General features: G+C 35.8%; 1 protein-coding gene across 1 annotated transcript in view; it reads left to right on the top strand.

Annotated features, from left to right (window-relative positions):
* Positions 1-7,772: 7,772 nt before the first annotated feature.
* The window catches only part of Iswi (nucleosome-remodeling ATPase imitation SWI), a 71,866-nt gene continuing 56,238 nt past the window's right edge, over positions 7,773-23,400 (top strand). The window contains exons 1-2 of the mRNA XM_035374266.2: positions 7,773-7,989; positions 19,997-20,095. Of these exons, the coding sequence (XP_035230157.2) occupies positions 7,909-7,989; positions 19,997-20,095 (180 nt within the window). The 5' untranslated portion in view covers positions 7,773-7,908. The remainder of the gene's footprint in view (positions 7,990-19,996; positions 20,096-23,400) is intronic.

A 23,400-nucleotide genomic window follows, 5' to 3' on the forward strand; every position in this document is an offset into this window, starting at 1 on the left:
TCAACAGAAAGAAACAGTGTGTCTGAAAACTTATGTACAGATGGTTGAAACAGGGTCAATGCTTTGCATCTCACTTTGATACTCTGGCAGAGAAAAGCTTGCTTAAACTTGTTTCGAAATCCCCTCAAATGGGTTCTACAATATGCTGTTTACGACTAAGTCATGACTTAATACATAAACTGATTTCCGCAGATTATGGTCTGGAAGCAGTTGGAATTCGTTATCACTTCAATAAGATTCGCAAAATGCACACATGTAACATAGTAGCTGGGGACGGTGATGGCATGAGTGGTTTGGGCAGGGATTGCTGTCAACGGCGATACTGATTTTCACATTTTTCTTTACAGTATAATATCTTCTTCCACATGACCTGTGAAGATCATCACCTCATAATCTGCGATTTCGCAGGATATCTTCCCCGTGATTATTGAAGAAAATTTTAATAAATTCGTATGAATACCTTTCTTTTTATCCGCCTGTTTCACTTTGCTTCTTAATTTTGGACATGAATGCAGATTTCTTTCTTGCATCTGATTCTGTAGAAGGAGGCTTTTTATGCAAACATCGCAAAACTCCTAAACCCAAATCTGAAGTCGTTTTGAATGATTTGAATGTACATCACAGTTCTGCCTACCACATATTGCCTCAGAGAAGGAGTTTAGAGCTGGGCGTTAAGCCCGTACACGAGTTGCTCTCCAACTCCGTATTTTATTGAGGAGATGTAGCGATCACACAGCCCGATAGAGTTGATAGTACCCTTACAGTCTCTGTTGAACCTGAACAGACCACCGAAGAAACGATGTTTCGATCCTATGCAGAAAGCTAACCTTCTCCCAATATATGGGGCCCACCATAGCGGCCAAGCGGTAAAGTCGCTGAACACTGGTAGCTAGGTCTGAGGTTTGAATTAAAAGAACGGGCTCCGTAACTCCGGGTTTCCGTGGTTTTTCTCAAGTGTAACCTGTATACGAGCCAGTTTCTCTTAGAAAATTCTCCACAAAGTCATCCTTCCAGTTAGGGAGATAGCTCTCGAGTCTTTGCCATAGTAACATAAACCAAACTAAACTCAATATATAGATGCTACGAGTGACTAGCTCGGATCTGATTAGCCACATAAGCTTAACAGCCACTCATGCATTGCCGCCCTTCCCCCACGTCAAGAGAGGAAGCATGGGGGAGCTAAATGATATAATGAATATGTTCCATAAAATCCTCTGGATAGAAATCCTTATACATATAGCTCAAAGACAGAAATTTAGTCCTTTATGTATACCTTGAAGTTATTTACACATGAATATGCTCTAGTCCTCAAATCCGAGTCTAGGCAATAAAAACGGGATTTTCAGGCAAGCGTTTCGTTACGCATGCAAAATGCAAGCAATGTATTGTTTTGATCAACAAAATATCACATCAAACCAATTCCCTAGTGACCTTCAATATGAGGAATTTTGAAACTCTTGCTTTTGCCATTCAGCAACTTACCTGGGTGGAAGTCTTGCATACGTAAAGAATATTATATAATGGGTTGAGTTATATTTTTACAGAGTTAGCCGTGCATGTGGGTGAAAGTCCTGCATACGTAAGGAATATTATATAATGGGTTGAGTTACATTTTTACAAAGTTAGTCACGCTATTCTTCACTGAACATTTACTCGTCGTTCTCACATATCAAATGTTTACTTAGACAAACTACCAGAAATTAATGACAGCAAGTTTGGAAATTTTCAGTAACAGGCTTACGGACTCATGCAATAGTTGCCAAAATCTTCGAACATATTTGTTAAAGGAACCCATCATCTTATATGCTTTTTGATAGAACATAATTCTATCCTTGTCTGCTAATGAGGTTTGGCTTTGGAGACCATCACATATGCATTTGCGGAAATGAGGGAGGCTCTCATCACACTTAGGCCCTCTCGCCGAAGCCTTTTCGGGGAAGTCAGCTTAATAGAAATAGTCATCAAGAATATATAATAGAATATAAAATATTGTTGCGTGCGTACGGGTTCGTTACGAAATGAATGCACAAGTCCGATGAAAAATGAACAAAAATTTATTATTATCACAACAAAAATGCTTAAATTTTCTCAAATTATCATGCAGTATTACAATATCTCACAGTAGTTATCTTTTAACTACTCAAATGTCCAATAGAACGTAATTCAAAACAGCTAAAGAACGCTAATCCGCGAATTCGCTACAATCAACAACAGTAGTTTTCTAAACAACAACAAACTAAGCAACTACTACAAACTGAGATGTTTTCCTCCTTTTATAAGATTTTAAAATCACGCGCTAGAATTTTCCAGTACTTTCTCGAAATCAAAAAGAGATATTTATTTATTTAACGCACGCGCTCTTGTATTTTTAATTTTTCCGGCTTAGCTTTCTTTTAATATTCGTCACGCGCTGCACTGCGCGAGAAATAAAACCATTTAATTTATAATTGAACTAACATTAGCTTTTTAAATACCAAATTCGTAACAATATAAAATATCAAGAAGTAGTCTTCAAGCGCGCTTAGTTTGCAACAGTTTTAAAGAACCACATTCTTTAAAACTGTATTAAGAATGCAAGGACCCTTAAATTCAAAAAAACAAAAAACACAGTTAAAAAAAAACAGCAAAGACATTGAAAAGTTAAGTTAATAGAGTTTTAAAAGAGTTATGAAGGACTAGACTGGTCATTAATTAAAGAAGATAAACCTTTGTGAATGCGAACAGCTTCAACAAAATCCAATTCAACAATTGAGGAAGCTTTTCTTTTTTTTGAATAATTTTTGCAGATTCAAAGGCAAAATTATGATAATCATAATTTTGACTTTTGATCTCCAAAGATAGCTCAAAACACAAATAAGATTTGGATACAAATACAAATTAGTTTAGAAATTTTAGATACCTGTGAAATCTTGTATATAAGCGTCCAATCTAAATAAGTACCAGTTCCAACCGGTCTGACTAGTAAAATTTGTACTTTTCTATGTAAGAGTTTACTAACCACACCCGCTCTGATAAGTAAATGAATCTCACAGAATCAACTTCATGTGAGGGATTGCTGATAGTATCAATCACATCTATATTCCTCTTATAAAGATTTGCCTTTCATGGTCCTCGGGACGCCTTCATTACGTTACTACTTATATTTTCTTGTTCCAGTTCTTCAAAATTACAACTCTAATTCTCATCTAAACTACTTTTCTAAGATATTCATCTAAATACTCTCTATAATACAAATGCTTCAGTTGAGAAGCTTCAAGATCAAATAAACTGTGAACTTTAGTTGTCTCTCTTAAACACTGATAATTCAATAGATTAACTGTTTTGGGTCTAATATAAGAATGTTGAATTCCTGGTATCGCAAAGAGCTCTTACGATACGACCTATTATTTTGGATTTGTGTAGCGGCGATTGTTGACGCAAAAATCGCCACTACACGAAGCTAAAATAACAAGGCAAAGAATTGCACATACTCGGTGTCGATGTACCCCCAAAAATTGCCAATTATAGCCAAGGGACAAGCATAAATATAGTTGTACCTTACAGATAATGACTAGAGTAACATTAAATAATAATTAACGTAATAATGACTAATGTAGGCAATTCATGCCTTAAAATTCATTCATCTCATAATATCTTAAAACTATCATCAAAACAGTTCACAGAATTCAAATCGTAAAAAAGAGATCATAATAATAAGGCTTATAACATCCTGTATTGGAATCTTAAAATTCGCAATTTTAAATGCATAAAAATTACATCTTACCTGTTTCTGAAAATAAAAATTGTAAAACACAAGATTGCATTTTAAATTTCGCTTCATAAATCATTTCCATCCTTGAAATCATCCTTGAAAACAAAGAATAATTAAATTAAACATTTTAATATTTTTCAGGGTTTTCAGATACTGAGTGACATACATTCTCAAGCCATCAGAGATCACCTGACATTTGTATAGCTAATGTAAAGTGACCATACGTCCCAATTTTGGCGGGACAGTCCCGTTTTTTGGAGGACTGTCCCGCCAAAATCGGGACGTCTGGTCACTTTACCCGCCGATTTTTAAAAATGTCCCGCTTTTTAGAAAAAATCTGCATTTCTTATATAAAATATGCTGTAAAAATATATTACCTATTATTTATTAATTAGTATAGTAAATATAAAGAAACAAAAAAATACATAAATAAAAAAACACATAAAATGCAGGCAGAGTAAACTAAATTAGGCGATGTAACAAGTTAGATTTACTCGGTGATGTTCGATCATTGTCGTTACATCTCGTCAAGGAATATGTACCGGGTGATCAAAAAGTCAGTATAAATTTGAAAACTTAATAAATCGAGGAATAATGTAGATAGGGAGGTAAAAATTGACACACATACATAGAATGACATGGGATTTAATTAGAAAAGCAATAATTAGAAAAGCAATAATCTGATCAGAAAAGCAATAATTAGCATAACAAATTAAGACAAAGCAAAGATGATGTTCTTTACAGGAAATGCTCAATTTGTTCACCATCATTTCTCAACAATAGCTGTAGTCGAGAAATGATATTGTTAACAGCACTGTAAAGCATGTCCGGAGTTATGGTGAGGCATTGGCGTCGGATGTTGTCTTTCAGCATCCCTAGAGATGCCGGTCGATCACGATACACTTGCGACTTCAGGTAACCCGATCTTTATCAGCCAATAATCGCACGGACTGAGGTCTGGGGTCCTGGGAGGCCAAGTATGACGAAAGTGGCGGCTGAGCACACGATCATCACCAAACGACGCGCGCAAGAGATCTTTCACGCGTCTAGCAATATGGGGTGGAGCGCCATCCTGCATAAAAATCGTACGTTCCAGCAGGTGTACAGCTAAACAATCAAGGTTATTCTTTCTCTTCTCTTGCGGAATGTATTTAATTAGTAAATTTGTTTGTGAACAATTCATATAAACTTCTTGAATAACATTCCAGAATGGCAGAAAAAATTAATAAAAATTCTTAACCTTTTTTCACAGCTTCAAACAATAACAAATTTTATAGGTGAAGCTATCCAAAGCAAATAGTTCGGATACTTACATTAATTTACATCTCAAATATAAATAATACAAAGAATATAAAAAAGTAAGGCAATACTTGAGCACTGCGTCCATGGCATACACATTCGCCTTTTCTAATATAATTTAGGCGCAAAGTGGGATGCAAAGAATATCGATCTTGTCAAAATAGCTACCATAAGCGGGAAGATTTAGTACGGCAGTTATCTTCTTCTACTCACCTTACAGAAGAATTTTAAAATATCAGAAACAATCAAGCCATTGGGCGTCCGATTAGATTGCCTTTGCACTGCTGTACGTAGAAGTAGGAATTTTTGTTCTAAACAAAGCTGAACATAGCAACAACAAAATTCTTGGTACTTCTTGATAATTCAAATTCAGTATTCTTAATTCCTAAGAATATTGTTCCGTCAGAAACTTCTCCTACAGCGGTCTCCTTGAAGAGCTGTCCACAGAATTCGGGTATAAACGGAGCAGGTTACGAGAGTCCATTAGCCAGTGCGTCAAAAATGATCTCATTAAACTTGATATTGACTGTCGATAATTCGTGAAAGAGAAAATACTGTCTCTTTCACCAATTATCGGGATTTCTCGGAGTATGGGAACTTCAATATAAAATTGATAGAGTATGAATTTCAGAGCAAGAACACTGCAGATGAGGCGGTGTAGTAAAGATTAAGCCATATAGTTGAAGACTATACGAAACGAAAGTGCAACGTTTTTGCCACAGACGCGTCCCAAAATGGGATTGCAACTGTCGTCAACCAACGCATTAGTATCAGGAACTCTTTCTTTCTGCCAAGACTTGGGCCTTCTACAAGATTCTGAAAGATCTGAAAGAGAATGACAAAATCCTTATTTGTATGCCAATGAATAATAATGCTAAACGATGTGCTCTGGAAATTCAAATTCTCTTGTCCCAAAGCCCTATGAAGCGGTTGAAAGCTTTTCACCATCTGATTCTCTTACTAAAGCCACCAATAAAGAATAGATTAACAGCGCTGATCGCAATCTCACACAAGGCACAAATTCAGTTACCTTGATATATACAAAGAGTGGAGCAAAGGTTTACGCATCAGCAGATAGCTGAAAGTAGCGATTAGTGGAAAGAAGCCGCAGTTGTTGCAGTACAGATATCGGAGGACGGACTCAATAGTATTATAAATATTATGTAATTCATACCCTCAGGATACAATTAATTGTTCATTGCAATAAACATGATAGGTCCATAAGAATTATGATAGAGAACACACACAGATCGTATTTTATTCTCGAGTGTCAAGATGTAGAAACATCCTTTTACTCGACTTCTGATAAAGATCGGGTGGGGGGAGAAAGAGAAGGGTGAAAGGAGTGTGGGAGGCGGATGAAAGAGAGTGAGGTCCGCACTAGCGGCGGCGAAAAAGGGGGGTGTCAAGTTCAGATAAGATATAGCCGCGGGTGGTAAGACCGCAGAGTCAGTTTTGCGTGAATGAGTCAATTATGGTTGTGAATCTTATGTGGGGAAGATGTCACAAGGGTAGCGATGTTTATCTCTGGGACGCGGGGAGTGTCTGAGAGTGCTAATAAGGCTATTACTGTGGGTTTGTACTGAATAAAAGAAGTTGACCGCTAATCGTTTAATATACTCTTGAATAAGTTCCATTCGAAGGTCTCTGTGAATATAGATGTTGGGAATATACCAAGGAGCATTGATAATTTCTGGTAAAATTTTATTTTGTAGAATTTGTAATTGTTTAATATTGGTTTTAGCTGCATATCCCCAGATCGGTGCTGCATAAAGAAGAGCTGGGCGCAGTATGGAGCGATATAGAATTAATTTGTTTGTAGTAGATAAGTTGCTTTTTCTATCAAGAAGAGGTCGCATAGTAGCTGTGGTGATTTAAAATTTTTGTACTACGGACCGGAAATGGGTTCTGAAGGTAAGTTTTTGGTCAAGGGTGACTCCAATGTATTTGGTTTCATTAATCCAGTCTATTTCTTCGTCAAATATTTCAGGGGGTAGAGGATAGTATTTCATGTTTCCTTTACGGAAAATTATTGTCTTAGTTTTATCAGTGTTAATTTTAATCCTCCAAAGGATAAGCCATTTTTCCAGTTTTATGAGATAGCTTTGGAGTTGGTTTCTTACGGCTATAACAGTGCAGGCTTTAGTAAGTATGGCGGTGTCATCGGCAAAGAGTGCAAGATGAACAGAAGGGTCTTTAGGGATATCTTGTGTATAAATATTAAAACGGTACGGCGAAAGTGCCGACCCCTGTGGGACACCAGCATTGATTAGGATAGAGAAGATGAGTCGGGGAAACACCGATATTTTGACTGATCTCTTTATTCACTATAATGAGAATCCTTCGCAACTTTATTCTCAGATGTATTCAGAAGTAACCCTGTAACGATTTAATTTAGCAAAAGACGTTGTTACCAGACTGACGTCCTTTTTAAAGTGGAGGGAAGGCGTCTACGCATTTGAATTATGTAAGTAGCATTTCGCATACGTTGAAGTGGAAGGCACCAACAGGAAGCCAAGCTTCACAAAGAAGATAATTTATGGCTTTTTAGTAAAATTGTATTTATAACTGTGAAAACGGAACCAATCATTTTAATCAAAACATTGACAGGACCCAGGACCAGAAAGTGTAAAGGGAAAAAAATGTATATGCTACATTGTCAGCCTCAGTATAATCGGAGAAAAACTTTGAAATGATGATAGGAACTGGAACTTTCAACCTCACCGCTTTCTTTGGCGGCTGGCTGCGGGAAAGCGTATGAGATCGTGAATGCCATCCAAACGTTAAATGTGCTTGTGTTTTGTTTTTAATTTATTTTTTTAGCTTTCGTATTTAATAATTTCTTTTAAGCTATCATCATGTCTGAGTTAGAACCTGAAGTAGAAGATGTTGAAGAAACTATCGAAGCTGACAACAACGTAAATGACACTGGCTCAGTTGTAAGTGATTTTTTTTAAATGTCTTGGATTATCCATGCTTGTTAAAACTAATTTTATTTAGGTTTCTTTCTTCGTATTGATAACTTAATTCTTCATTTTGTATAAAATAATTTAAAACTTGTGTTAATGGTTACAGTCTTAGACTTTGGATATTTATTGTGTTGAGTACAATAGATTAGTACTTTCGATACACACTGAGCAGAAATTTTAAAATCCGTAAAATTCAGAATTAATTTGGCTGTAACTTTGATTAAATTTGTTATAATATTGCTTTTGAAAATGAAAAAAAAAAATCTCGTTACTGGAGTGTACGATTAAGAAGTAATAACTTGTAAGAATTAGGTATTTGCGGAACTCCGGATAAAAATAACCCTCAATTAACTCTAATCTGTGTTTTCAATATCCTAGATTAACTTTAATTTTATCTTACTTTATAATTATAAAAACAACCAGCCTTCATACCGGGAGCAATATGTAATATAAGTCTAAAAAAGTACTCTTTGGTTATGGGGACCAGATTCAGAAGTGCATTGTAATTATGTACGTATATATGCAATATGCTTATACATGTGTATGCACATGCACTGAATCTGGTCCCGATAACAGAAAGGTACCGGAAAAATTTAGCCTTAAAACAGAATACAAGTAGTTTAAGGATAAAATTTAATTTTTGTCTTTTACCTTATCTGATATATAATTTTTTCAACCATGATATTTATCTATGTTTTTATAATATTGTATAATGCTATAAGCCATTGATAAACAAAATATTTTTTGTTAATCATGAGTTCCTTTTTTAATATTATTTAAATGTCTTGTTTATTGTAATCTTTTTGCAATTATATAATGTGTAATTTTAAATTATATTTTTAATTTCCAACATATCGAATCTCAATAAATTTCATTCTAAACCAAACGGTAAAATAACATAAAGGCAAAACCTCTTATGCATCTAGGCAGTACACAAAGCAAATATCCACTTTTGTTATTTAGAAATTTCTTCTTCTTCAGTCTGTAGCGCACAAAATCTTTAACAGCATCCTAAAATTATCTGAAATCGAATCCATATATCGGCGTTGCCACAAAATTAAGCGTAAAAATTATCCTCCGTAGGTTCGACTGTTGATGACACTTGCGAAAATCTCTCTTTACCACACTCCACATACCTTCAATATTGTTAATATGAGCTCCCGTTATCCAATGTTTGACATAGTGACCATCTGAACTTTTTTTACGACAAACCGTTCAAAGCCATCTGAACGATCTTTATGTTCAACCTGACGCATTTCCTTCCTACATACAGGATGCTTATAATGGCTACTAAGTAAACCTTCATTTACACTCCAGTCAGTTAGCTCTTTTCCCCTTTCACTCCAAATTGTACAGAAATTTCGGTTAATCTTTGGATTATGGTAACTTGGCAATTTTTCGGCGAAAATTTGGCGACCAACCCTGCTACAGCAACCTGCTAGTTTTGTTTTGGACGCCATTTTGTTTTCACGAAGTAAAGGCATGTTTTTTTTTTTTTTTTACTCAACATTTTTTCCAACAATCTGCTAGCCGAATTACGCTTATACTAGAACTTTTATGGAACAAAAAGTGCTTAATCATGACGAAGACTAGGTGCGAAATTGGGAGAAAGTGCAGAATCACCCACTGCTAGCCGCGTTTTTAAGAATTGCACATACACGGTATCATCCATGTACACGTCGACCTATTTTCACTTAAAAAAAACATCTCAGAATTGCACAAAAATGGCATTCCGCACACTCTTGACTTTATCCATGTACACTGCTAAAGTCCTAGCTAGTAACCTTTATTTCCTTACCAAAATGTCGCCAAACTACCTGTTACCATACTCCAAAGATTAGCCGAAATTTCAAATTAATCTTGCTATATTTAGCCATTCTACCGTCTAAACAACAACAAAACAAGCAATGTACTTCTTAACCAACACACACCACAAGCCCTTACAAAACATTCCATAATTCCAAGTTTATCGCAGTCATATAACCGATTATGTCATAATAGGGTTTCCATAACATTCAACTACTCAGGGTACCATAAATGAAACAACTTCGTGATAATACAAGGGATAACCTTCAGTCTACTCTAACCCAGTTATTTACCACTCTATTCATGTGAGTATATCCTAACTGTGACCAATTTAAAAGAGTTAGATATATCATTTGATAAGTATAGTAAAAAAAGATTTTTTTTTTTTTTAATGCTGTTTAATTGAGGGAAAAGAACTAATTGTATTTCTCAAAACCTTTCCTTTTTGAAAACTCTTGGTCTAGTAAATTTGCAATTTTTCATTCTGTTGTTACAATAGCTTTTGTCAAAATTCTTGTTGACATTGATTATGACATCCTTTCCTTTTTCTAAAAAACATTCCTTACTATTTAGCTAGATTCACAATACTGAGAACAGAAAAATCATGTATAAAGATCACTGGTTCAAACTGCATGTATTTAATGTTACTTCTTAGCTAAATCCAGGTATTCCCAACATTTTTCTCGACCCCATTTAAAGGGATTTCAGAAATAAAATCCCAAATTCTAACTGCACAAAAGTTATTCTAATCCAGTGTAGTCCAACGTTTAGTTACTCGAGGGCCAATCAAACATTAGTATAGGAGAGTGAGGGCCAGAGACATTAAAGAAAGAAAATAAATTACATATAAATCGCTAGTTTAATATACGAGGGTTCGAACTTTAATAGTGGCAACACAGCTGAAAAAACGCTACGCAACAAAACCAAAGAATATCACGTATACCACTAACACTAAACTACATACCTACCTTACCTCTCAGCAAAAAGACTCGTCCTGCCTACGTCACGCGCATGTGGAGTGACGCGAAGAACGGACCCTTGTACAGTCAAAAGTCGTTAATTCAGACACCCATAATCCGGAATGATCTATAGTCCGGACCTCAAAGCTACAAACTTTCTGCGCATGCGTCGTGTATACGCATGCGCGCAAGACATTTACGGCTGCGAATAGGCGCGTGCACAAAATACGTTTACGAATGTGCGTTTAATGTATAACGGACGGTATAAGCTAAGCTAAAATTATCTAATTCAGTTAATGTTGCAGATTGCGCTGTTCCTTAATCTTCTAATTGGATCCGGCTTATTATTTTTTGCAGACTGTTAGAGCAATTGGAACTACTCTGATATGCACCCTCAAGTCGCCAAACATTTTTGGCGAGAAACTTCACACGGCCATATTACTATCTAAATTTTTTGTCCACATTTCGAACTTTAAGCCTAAAATGTCTCCAAAAACGCGGTTTTCGCACATGCAAAAACTACGTTTTGAACACAAGATTTGAGCTAAAAATCTGAAACAAAAACAAAATATTTAGATAGCAAAAACGTAAAGTTTCTAACCAAAAATATTTGACAAGAATCCATGTACACAGCGACATGTTTTAACTTAAAAATATACATCTACGAATAGCACACTGTAGGTAACGAACAAATCTACGAACTACGCACACCTCGCTTTAATAAATTAACATAACAACAATAAATTTCAAAGAATACCATGTACACAGCGTTCTGTTTCAACTTTAAAAAACATCTACGAATTGCACAATCTACTCTAAAAACAAATCAAGAAAATAAACTAAAATAAATTTCATACAATTCAAAAAACAATAAAAATGGAAATTCATACAAAAAGAATGAATATAATATTCTACAAAATAAAAACAATAAAATAAAATGCACTTACCATAATGAAAGCTTCTTTTAAAAGCAGAAATATCTTTCCCCCCTATCTTCTCAGATACAGAGCATACAAAGTCCAAAATGCATTCATTAATAAAATTTCGCCAGTCACACAACATCTGTGAAAAAAACTTCCATGATTTTGCTATATCACATGCCTTCCTACGATTCAAAATTTCGAAAGTAACAATAAAAACTGCCTCCAACGTTAACTTGCTACACGAAAACCAAGATCCAAACCTTAAACTCCGCTGACACCCACATACTTTATTAGCAACAATTTTACTGCAAATCCTTTCAAGTCTATCAGAAACACCATTTTTCGTCCGAGTTCTCCTATCAGCTCCGCATTTCGGACATGTCACACTCCGTTTTAAAAGTCCTGACTCCCACAGAAATTCCAAAAATACGCTACGATCCCCATAAATACATACATCCGTGAACAAAAGACTCGTTAACAACTCCAACATCGTACCTTTAAATAACTCTGCACACAATCTAAAATACACGGCTGAAACCTTCCCACCACGTCTTTCATCACAACATAGGCCATTTCACACGCGACACGAACCAACCTTGCCAACTAGCAATTAAACTACTCCACCAAAAGATTTTTCAACGTCGACATGGTTGCCATACAACACGCAATCGTGCCAAAAACCAGCACAAAACATATCGCCACATTTGGTGAAATTAGGGCCTTTATCAGAGTTGTACTGAGTAATTTTATAAAAGTAAGCTTGAACTTTCGATTATGTCAAAAAGAATTTTCGATTCAGGAGCTATCAAAGGATCTACAAAGCGAAAGCATGTTCCGATGTCCATCAAACAAAAAGTGGAATTGCTGCAAAAAATTGATAAAGGCATATCCTTTGTTTATCTAAACTTTAATGTTTGTTTATCTAAACTTTGTTTATCTTTATTGCCGCGGTGCGCAATGAATTGGAAGTTGATCTGTCAGCATTGTCCTTATCTTCAGGGTAGATGTTTTTATTTTATTTGGCTTATAATTCCTTACTAAATGTATTATTTCATCTCGATGTACTCCGTCTTTGATATGATTTAAATCAAATTCCTCGTCATTATAATTCACTTCCGATAGTAAAGAAAGTAACTGAGAACATTATTGAAAACGAAAAAATTTCGATTGACAAATTAGTCGGTATTCTCGACACAGCAATTATAGGACTTGAACAGCGGAACTTTGTAACTGAACAAGAAATTATGTCTGATTATAGAATTAAAGAGAATGTACAGGGTTCGTACGGTCCTTAAGAGTCCTTAAATTTTTTAAATCGATTTTTGGTCTTTAAATGTCCTTAATTTTGGCCAAAATCAGTAGAAGGTCCTTAATTTTAATCATCTGAAATTTCTCTCTGTTTTTACGACTGCCATTTTGAGTGTGAATTAGCATTTTGGAGGAATATTTTTGGCAATTCACTGACGTATATGTTTATCTTTTGAATGGGTTCATGGGTTATAATTTGTTTCTGTTTCTGATATAAATGATGGGATACTCGAGTTTCGGAGGAAGAAGTGAAACATAAGCATTTCGAAATGCATTTTTTTCTAATAAAGAGTTCAACAACTTTTTGCTTTTGGGGTTGTGAATTCTTTTATTAAATGGTTCTAAATTTGACAACTTGTCAACATTTTGGCGGTTTTAAGATCAGTTTCTATAGAAAATTTTTGATTCCGAGATCTGAGAATTTTTGAGCGATTTTTTTTAAAACATCATAACATTGATAAATTTTATTAAAATAATGGTAATATATTAGAATTACATTTAAAAAATAACATTAAAATAAAACATTTTTATTTTTGGCTGTCATATTATAAAGTTTCATTTTGCCAACTTATTATACAATATTTTAAATCTGAAAAATAAACAAGGTATACACTGACTACCAATAAGTATTTGGACACCTATGCAAATGATGATATCTGCAGTCCTAAGGTACGTTACAGACTCCGCCTGTATATATCGTGTAGGAAACAGCATCGGCTTTAGTCGCATGCAAGATGCCTCGCAGTTCGGAGCTCTCTGATTTCGAGAAAGGTATAGTTATCGGGTATCACAAATGTGCCCGATCCTTAAGGGATGTATCTAGCGAACTAAAGTACCCAAAATCGACAGTGGCCTATGTGATTAAGAAGTGGAAGGTGAGCGGTGATTATCGGAATGTGCCCCGAGTCGGCAGACCAAAGAAACTGGGATATAGAGACCGACGAGTGCTGTCCAGAGAAATTCAGAAGAATCGCACCCAACCGATGGCCCTCATCCACGAGGAGTTTCAACAGACACCCGGGAGTATTGTTTCAATGAACACCATCCATAAAGAAGCACATTTGCTTGGTTTTCATGGTCGTGCTGCTGCCCATAAGCCTTTGATCACAAAGTCCAACCGAGTCAGAATATGCATCAGTTTCCTCTTTAAATTAATTTTACACTTTTTGCCCTTCTTTTTTTTTTTTTTTTTTTTTTTTTTTTTTTTCAAAATATTTCTGGCTTTTTGCTGTTACAGAATTGGTTGGGATAGTTTTACTTTAGTATTTTTGACATTGCAGCATGGAAAGTTTAGAAGGCAAGATTTATAGACCCACGATTCTAGAAGATTCGAGAAATATATGACAAAATAAAAAATGTCTCCATTGTATCAACACGTAATGGATGCATTTTACAGAAAGTTTGCGATGAATTTCTTACTTTTTGGAGAACATCTGGAAGAACAATGGAAACATAATATTTGAATGTTTTACTTCTGATACTAGAATCTGTTTTCTTAACATGTTTATCTTCCCTTTATTTTCTCTACTTATTTTACTACTTATCCCTGTATTTTCTCTCAGTAGACAAAAGCATGGAAAATATCAAAAATGCTTCTAATCTTATCACTTGGGCAGGCATTATAGAAAGAGATTTTTTTATTAATAAAGAAATTGAAAACTTACAATTTAAAAGATTCATCTAATATGTCTAAATGCATCGTACACAGAGCTGGTGCTATGCATTTTCCCACCTGATGCAATCTCTGTGTATCCTAAATTTTGCTACCTAGTTGCTATCTAAAGTCTGCTTCCAATGCCTGCTCTAAATTCTAAAAGTTTTGCCATTTCTAGATTTTGTTGTTCTGTGTGTCACTATATTCTAAAAATTCTGCCACACCTGCTCTGTAACCGGCCTCTACCATATATATTTCATATTTCTTCTGAATATTCATATTACTAAAAAATTAAATTAGCCGCTTTTTCTGTACATTTTAAATGCATTTAGTGTTTTTTAGAATAACAGAAATCTTTAATTAAATCCAAAAATTCTAAAATTAAAAGGAAACACGTTGAAGAAAGAAACCGAATACATAAAGAAAATTATTCTTCAAAGATATGTGCAGTTACTATTATGTAAATTACCCAATTGTTTATCATTTCAGCCTTTACTATAACTTCCCATTTCTGTTTCCTCCTATGATAGAGTTACTGAGCCAGATTAAATTAAAATTAAATTATATTATCTTTGACCACTAGTCCACATTTTTAGTTTGAATTTGACTGTTGTTTAATTATGGCATCGTGAGCTGTAATTGACTTTGTTAGCATCAGAACATGCCTTTATGTTCTAAGATCTTTGTCTGATATTGTAGTTACTTTCAGATACAGTGATAATTTGCTTTACGTCTATCGGGGGGGGGACTATTTAACTTTTACCAGATCGAGTAAACCCTCATAGGTACATTGTGGAGAGGTTGACAAGTTAGGAGATAAAGCACACAGAAACTAGCGAGAACATTGGTTTGCATATTGAGACAAATTTCTAATTATTGTCAATAAAGATCGATAATTAAAGAGAAGGAAATCGATATAAAGTAGCCAAAATGTTTGGGAAGGCTTGTAGAGACATTAGGTATTTTTGAAAGCAGGAAAAATAAAAAATTAACAATGCCTTCGCCGGGAATCGAACCGCAGACCTCTGGAGTACACCGCTACCAGTGTACAAACCACTACACCACGAAGGGTCGCCAAGAAGGTGGGAGAAATACTTTATATACTCCCCCTTTTTAATGGGGTCTTAGGGAATCCAATCGCCAAATCCTTTGTGTGGAGAACCATCATCCAACACCCATCAAGCAACCATCAACACCATCAAGTAAAACTTATTCTTTGCATCTACTGAGACTTCTATATAAAACAACTTATCACCTCTTGTGCTTTAATGGCTTATTGGAACCTTAAAGTATATTAACTGGTTTACAACCCCTGGAACTCTACACAAAGCTATGACATTAACTGCGTTAAGCAGAGCTTGACTAACTTTCAGCACTTGCCAATGGTGCCTACATCAGGCCTTTCAGGTTTGTTCCAATCACCAGGTCTCTCTATAGACAAGCAACAGAGGGACAACATTCAGTCTTTTGTTATGAATCATGCTGATTATGATCTCACTTCTCATTTTAACCTATGCTGTTTGACATAAAATCTCCCTACTATTTGCTAAACCTCTAGACTGACCAAGTATGTGACGAAAATGAGACATTTTAAAAAAAAAAAAAAAAAAGCATAAAGCTAATTATTAGTAAAACGTAAATGTCACTTACCTTCTTTTAAATATGTCCAACTATTATAAGTGTAAAATATTTAATGCTACTTGATAAACTGTATGAAGTTTACTTTATTCTCAAACTTATTAATAATTATGTTAGGTAATTCATGTTTAGTAATAATGCATACTACTTATAGATCTATTTTATTTTTAGGATGGTATTACAAAAGTGAAATTCAGGCATAGAATAATATTTTTAATCAAATTTATTGAGTTCCCATTTGCTCATAGGTCCTTAATTTTTTCATTAATGGTCCTTAAAAGTACTTAATTTTCGTGTGCAGAAATGTGTACGAACCCTGATGTATTATCACATAAAAAACGAAACAACTTACATTGAAAGAAATGTTTAATAAAATAAAATAAATATTAAGTTTTTTTTTTTTTTTTTTTTGTGTGTGTGTGTGTGTGTAAATTTTGATACTCTTTAGATCATAATTGTTCTTTATTTCATAAATTATGGTTTCATATTTTTAATTTTATAATTTCTGCATGCCATCTTACCAGATTTAAACTGATGATCTATAATCCGGAATTGCCGAAGTCTCGACAAGTCCGGATTAACAACTTTTGACTGTATTAGCTCGCGGTCTAAAGTAAGTGTTGTCAGGATGTTTTCAAAACAAGAACAACGATGTTGGATAATAATTGAATGTGCCAGAGGTCATACAGCACAACAGTGTCATCAAGGGCTTCAAGAGGCTTGCGGGGAATCTGCATTGCCTCACAGAACCGTAGCAAGATGGGTGAAAGCATTCAATGAAGGACGCCAAAAGGTGGCAGACATGCTGCGGCCAGGTTGTCCGAGTGTCAGCGATGCAGGCGTGCAAGCTGTTGCCGCACTAATGGACAGTGATTGCTGCCAAACGATTCATCAGCTGGCCGGACAAACAGGATTAGTGCATACGACTGTGCTGCACATTCTGAAGGAACGCCTGTCCATGAGAAAAATTGCTTCACGATGGGTTTCACGTCACGCGCATGCGGAGTGACGCGAAGAACGAATCCTTGTATTAGCTCGCGGTCTAAAGTAAGTGTTGTCAGTATGTTTCGCGATGGGTTCCACATCAATTGACGGAAATGCAGAAATGGCTATGATACGATGCTGCCCAAACCCACCTGGAGCGCAATGAACATGAAGGAGATGCTTTCTTACGCCATATCATTACACTGGATGAGACTTGGGCCCGATCGTACTAGCCAGAACTGAAACGCCAATCAAATGAATGGCGTCATCACAACGTTCGAAATTTCGTCAGAACCCCAGCAGTGTGAAAGTTATGGTGATTCTCGTGTACAATTGTGATGGTGTCATCCTAACGCATACCGTTCCCCCACAGCAGACCGTCACTGCGCATTATTACTGCTAATTTTTGGAGCACAATCTTCGACCAGCTTTGAGAAAAAAACACCGACACTTTCTGCAGAACACTCCTCTCATTTTGCATGAATTTTGCTCGGTCGCATGCAGCGCAAGCTGTGACTGATTTGTTCAAGCGATAGGGCTGGGAAGTGCTTTACCATCGACCATACTCCCCAGATATAAGCCCTTGTGACTAAATTCCTAAGATGAAGGAACCACTTCGTGGCACTCACTTCCAAACTGTTCCTGAGATTCTTGCGGCAGTAGCCGGTCCATTCAAACTATCAACAAAACAGGTGCTGCTACAGGTATTCTGAGACTTCCACATCGTTGGAAACGGGTTGTACACAGTGCTGGCGGCTATATTGAAGAACTGTAAAACATTGTGACATGAATCACTTTTGTATTCCTTGTAAATTAATAGTTGTCACTATTAAAGTTCCAACCCTGGTATCACTTTATTTTACAAGTCTAGAAATCTATGTGATGATTGGCACTGCTTTTTTGATACAATTTATCAATGTTCACTGTAGCTTCAGTAAGGCAAAGTCTTGAGCTCCGATTCCAGTGAAGCACTTTCAGTGCGATCTCTTGTTTTTGATTTAATTTGCTTGAGAGCGAAAAAGCACATTCACACACATATGTACTGCCAAACGGCAATAACATTTGCAAAGCGAATTTATGCAGTTTAGGAAAACTTTCTTTTAGAAATCAGTTTCCAGAAATGTTCAGTGACATCACACATTTTAGTCTAGTAGAATGGATCTGCCTGAAGATCATAAATTTCCATTTGAAGGCTGCAAGGCACCAACCACACTTACTTCAATCTCCGTGGGGTTGTTTAGCAGTGAAAGTTTTGTTTTGGGGGAGTTGGAATCTGTCCTGGAACTCTTTCTTGATATTAGAAATTATTTCATGAAGGATGCTAAAATTTGTGCCATTTTCTTCTTGCTGACAAAATGGGAAGTATCCATATTATTTGTCTTCTGTGCAGTTAGCTTTACATTAAGTTTTTTGGTGTTGCTGTTGGTGTATTTAATTATGGCAAAGCACACGAGGGCTATCTACCTAAGGAAAGGGATGCCTTCGTAGAGGACTTTCTAAGGGAAACTGGCTCGTATACACGTTACACATGGGGAAAACCACGAAAACACCCATGCAGCCAGCCCGTTCGCGGGATTCGAACCTCGAACCGAACTACCAGTGTTCAGCGACTTAACCGCTCGGCCACTGGTGGGCTCATTAAGTTTTTTGAGAATAACTTTACTTCCATCTGTTGCAATGCCAGAGCATTTCATGAAACCTTCATATTTAGAAAGGGCATTATCCAGTGCTTTCAATATATCGATACCTTTGGTGCGAGTTTCTAACGATTTTAATTCTAACAGTTCTTGAATTTCAAATTCTTCATTTATTGTTTTGACAAAGATAAGGAGCTGGCTGATGTCAGCTATATCTGTGCTGACATCTAGAGCTAAAGAGTAAAATTAACATTTTTCCAAAATGCCATTGAGAGTATCTGAAACTTCACTACCCATATAATTAATTCTTCTATTTACTATCTGATGGGACAAGGACACTGTTTTAAAATATTCAGCTATTTTATTGTGCCCAAATGAAGATACCATTTTTATAGCACATCTTTTAATAAACTCGCCATCCCGTAAAGATTTTTACTTTATAATTACTTTTTACTTTACAATTTATTCTGTTTATTATTATTTTAAGCAGTAAGAAGGATCTTTTGTTTTTCTAAATGTTTAACTAAATTTTTTTCTCAGTAAAAAGGGCAAGTGCCAACAAAATGAATAAGAGGGCCACATGCGGGTCGGACCACACTGGTCTAATCTATATGTTGGAAAAATAGAAAATCTCATGCCAATAGAGTGTTTTTAATGGGAACACATCACAAGGTAAAATTTATGGTACAAAAATGATAGCTAGTGAATTGAAAGCAACCATTTAAAGAGAATACATCAAAATGACAAATAGAATTGGGTGTTGCAGTTGCATTGGTCTGCATTTCAGCATGTGTGAATCAGCAGAGTATTGGTCAGTTCAAGAACTTGCTGCAATTTATGAAGATTTGCATTTGTATTCTTTTCTTTAATCATGAAGCATTCCATCATCGTGAAATAAATATTTTGTTAAATATTTTATACTCTTGTTGGATGTATATGTATTTGTACTTTTTACAACTTTCTTTTATCATCCTAAATATGAATTTGTTGCATAAATCTGTAGAAATTTCCTTCTATCTATAATAATGCATGATTGTTAAATTTTGTGATTTAAATGTCTTTCTCTAGGATGCAGAAGAATCAGAAGGAGAAGATGATGGAGAATTGGAGGATGCGGCTCCTGAGGAAGATTCAATGTTAATGGGCCAGACAGAAGAAGAACCAAATGTATTTAACTATATATATATATATATTTATCTTTTTTGTTAGGTAGTTTATTATTGAAAAAAAATGTTAGATATTAGTTATCCTGCCACCATTTTCTTTATGGTAATTTTAGTGCCAGCACATCTGCAGTGACATTTTAACACTCATATGTTTCTTATCTTAGTTGTAGAAGTATTTTCCCTTTTGTCTGTTTTGCTAGGCAGCAGTCGTATTTTTTCTTCTAATCTTTCAATAACTAGCTTTTTCTTTTTTTTTTAAATTGTAGTATTTCTAATTGTAGTAGCAATGCATATTTTAATTATGATAAGTAAATATAGAGTATTTGTCTCGAATGAAGCCAGAAGCTGGCTCTAGCTAAAGAAACACAGATAAGGGTTACCAAAATGTCATTCATAATGTTTTGTTGTCTAGGGCAGGGGGTTCCTAACTGGTGCTATGCAAAGTATTTTTAACAATTAAATTTAAAAATTAAAACCCCACTCTAACACACTCTTTTTTCTCTAACACTCGTAAATTTATGCGATCTGAGCTTTGTTAAAGAGTGTTGGTGGTGGTACTAAAGGTTTTCAGTTTGTGCTTAGATCGCATGCATTAGTCAAAAGGTTGAGAACCGCTGGTCTAGGGTATATAAACTGATATAATTGATAAGTACTAAATGTAACTAACTTAGACTGCTGTTTAATTTATTTGTATATGTTGTATTTATGAAGTCTGCTGTAATTTTATTGTTAACAAAAGATCGTATTATAACCTGGACTACATTTGTAGGAGTCCAAAATTCCGTAATTTTGTTCTCGAAATTTCATTTAGCAATAGCTGAATGTTCCCCTCCCCTATTGATTTCAAAGAATAGTATGACTATTAATTTATTATTCCTTATTTTATATTTCAAAGTATTATTTATGTTAAAACTTTCTGAGTTTTGAAATTGAATAACCGTATGCTCTTGGTTATTTGGTTACAGATTATCTGTGTGACGTTACCCACACACACACTCACACTCAGTGCTATACATGAGACGTGTAAAAAAGCAAACATTTGCAAGTCCGAGCATGCTTCCTAATATAGAAATTGGAAATGTATTTAATTGGGAAGAAATTGAGGTAGTAACTAAAGTTCCATATCAATAAGAAAATGTTAATTGGGAAAACATTGAGGAATTTTTTGATTAAGCCATGCTTTTGATGCTTGAGTGATGTGTATATTGTTTCAAATGTCACAAGAACGAAAAGGGCAGAGAATTTTACGGCATAACTTGGCACGTTCCGTAAATTTCCCATCTCACCTTTGAATAAATGGTGTTCTTTTGGGAGGGGTAACCTTATTTGGCATTGAAACATCTGCATTCTGCACTGCTTGTGTGTTTAAATTATTCAGTTACAAGGCAAGATGGGTTTGTCAATTTTATGAATGATTAGCTTCTGCATAAGTTATAATTTTGAAATTTGTCTCAATTGTTCTGTAAAAAAAATTTACTTGTCTGCCAGATACATGATTGACACTATTCCTTATATTGGGAAATCTGCAAATACTGAAGGTCTCCCATTAGCTGAATATTTTGTAAAAGAGTTAATCAAGTCTGTACATGGATCATATCATAATATAATCATGGATAATTGGTTTACTTTTGTTTCAGTGGTCACTGAGCTTTTGAAGCTATCTTTTAAACTTACCATGGTTAGAACTTTAAAAAAGAACCAGTGAGAAGTTCTAGATGAATGTTTGAATGCAAAAGATAGAAAAGTGGGCATATCTTTCATTTCTTGTTCTCCTTCGATAGCAGAATAGTTTTCAAGCCCAAGCCAAGCAAAGTAGTTTTACTTCTTCAATAACACATAGTGATAAAGTCATATATGCAGAAAGTAAAAATACTTTTATAATTCTACAAATGATGCCATAGACACTTTTGATCAGATGCAGCCAGATGTCTTGCAGTCAAAAGATCAAGGAGTTGGCATCTTGGTATTATTTAGGGAATTTCAAATACAGCTTTAAAAAGTTCCTATGTTATTTATTCTATTCGTAAGTCAATGTATTGTAAGTTATAAAATAAATAATCACCACTAATCCTCAAAGTAATCACCATCAGCATCCAGTGTGTTTTGCTAACGAGTGGCCAGCTGTGCGATGCCATCACGGTAAAACTCGGGAGTCTTGGATGCAAAGAAGTCTGTAAGGGCTTTTTCGCCCTTAACTTTTATAAATTAGGGTCTGGCTGGTTGTTGAAGGATTTCCCACGAAGGTGGTTTTCCAGGGAATGGAAAAGGTGGTAGTCTGTTGTCATGACATTTGAGGAGTATGGTGGATGGAGTAGTGTCACCTAGCCCAGTCGCTAGATAGTGTCCCTGGCCTCCAGATCCACATTGTGGCCTTGCATTGTCATGGAGGAGGAGTACACCCTTATGAATTGACCAATGTTGGCTCTATATGCCTCAGTTCCTGATGCACATGTTTCAACTCCTGCGACTTCCAGCTTGCCGTGATGGTTTAGCCCACTGGCAGGAGCTCATAATACATTACTTGGCGACTAGTCCATCAGATACGGTACATGATGTTGTGTGGGTGGAGAGAAGGTCTCGCAGTGTGAGGCATAGGGTCCTGTGGTGACAACCATTGTCTGGAATGCCTGGGTGTGTGGGTGTGTTATACTGGGCCCACTTTTCATTCCTGGTGAGTATCCGATCAAATATTGATGCATTGTGGTGCCGAGTAGGCAATGGCAAACAGGCTGCGACATGTTGTTACTTGTTTGCATCGAACAGTGAGTGGGGTACCCACTTGCTCAGCTTGTATGCCTTTCCTATGCTGTGCAAATGGAGTCTGTTCATTTCACCTGGAGGTGTGCAAGCTCACCACATGTTTGACTAGACTACTTTCACTCTCTATGGCTGCTCTCAGGGCCTCATAGTCCAGCACTTGTGGCCGACTGCTGCAGGGTGCATCACTAAGAGACATATCCCCTGATCTGAACTCCTGGAACCATTCCCTAGAGGTTTGTTCATTAATGGCATCAACCCCAAAGCTCTGGCAAATTCGGCGACTTCATTCTGCTGCTTACAGACCCACTTTAAAATCATACAGCAAACAACTTCGAATGAGCACCTTTGATGCGTCCATTTCAATCAGTCGCTGTGTAATGCATTTTTATACTATTGGTCAATGTTCGGTCTCCCATCCTAACCACTTCATCGCCAACTTTGGCGACTATTTTTATGTTGGGGTTCATTCTTCCAATGTCCTATCAGGAATGGCGGCAAATACTGTAATTTTTTTGGAGGTGGGGTAATGCTTCTAAAAAAAATTGT

The sequence above is a fragment of the Stegodyphus dumicola genome, chromosome 9, assembly GCF_044657685.1.
Source record: "Stegodyphus dumicola isolate Sdum_Otavi_A_Nest chromosome 9, ASM4465768v1".
Lineage (NCBI taxonomy): Eukaryota > Metazoa > Arthropoda > Arachnida > Araneae > Eresidae > Stegodyphus > Stegodyphus dumicola.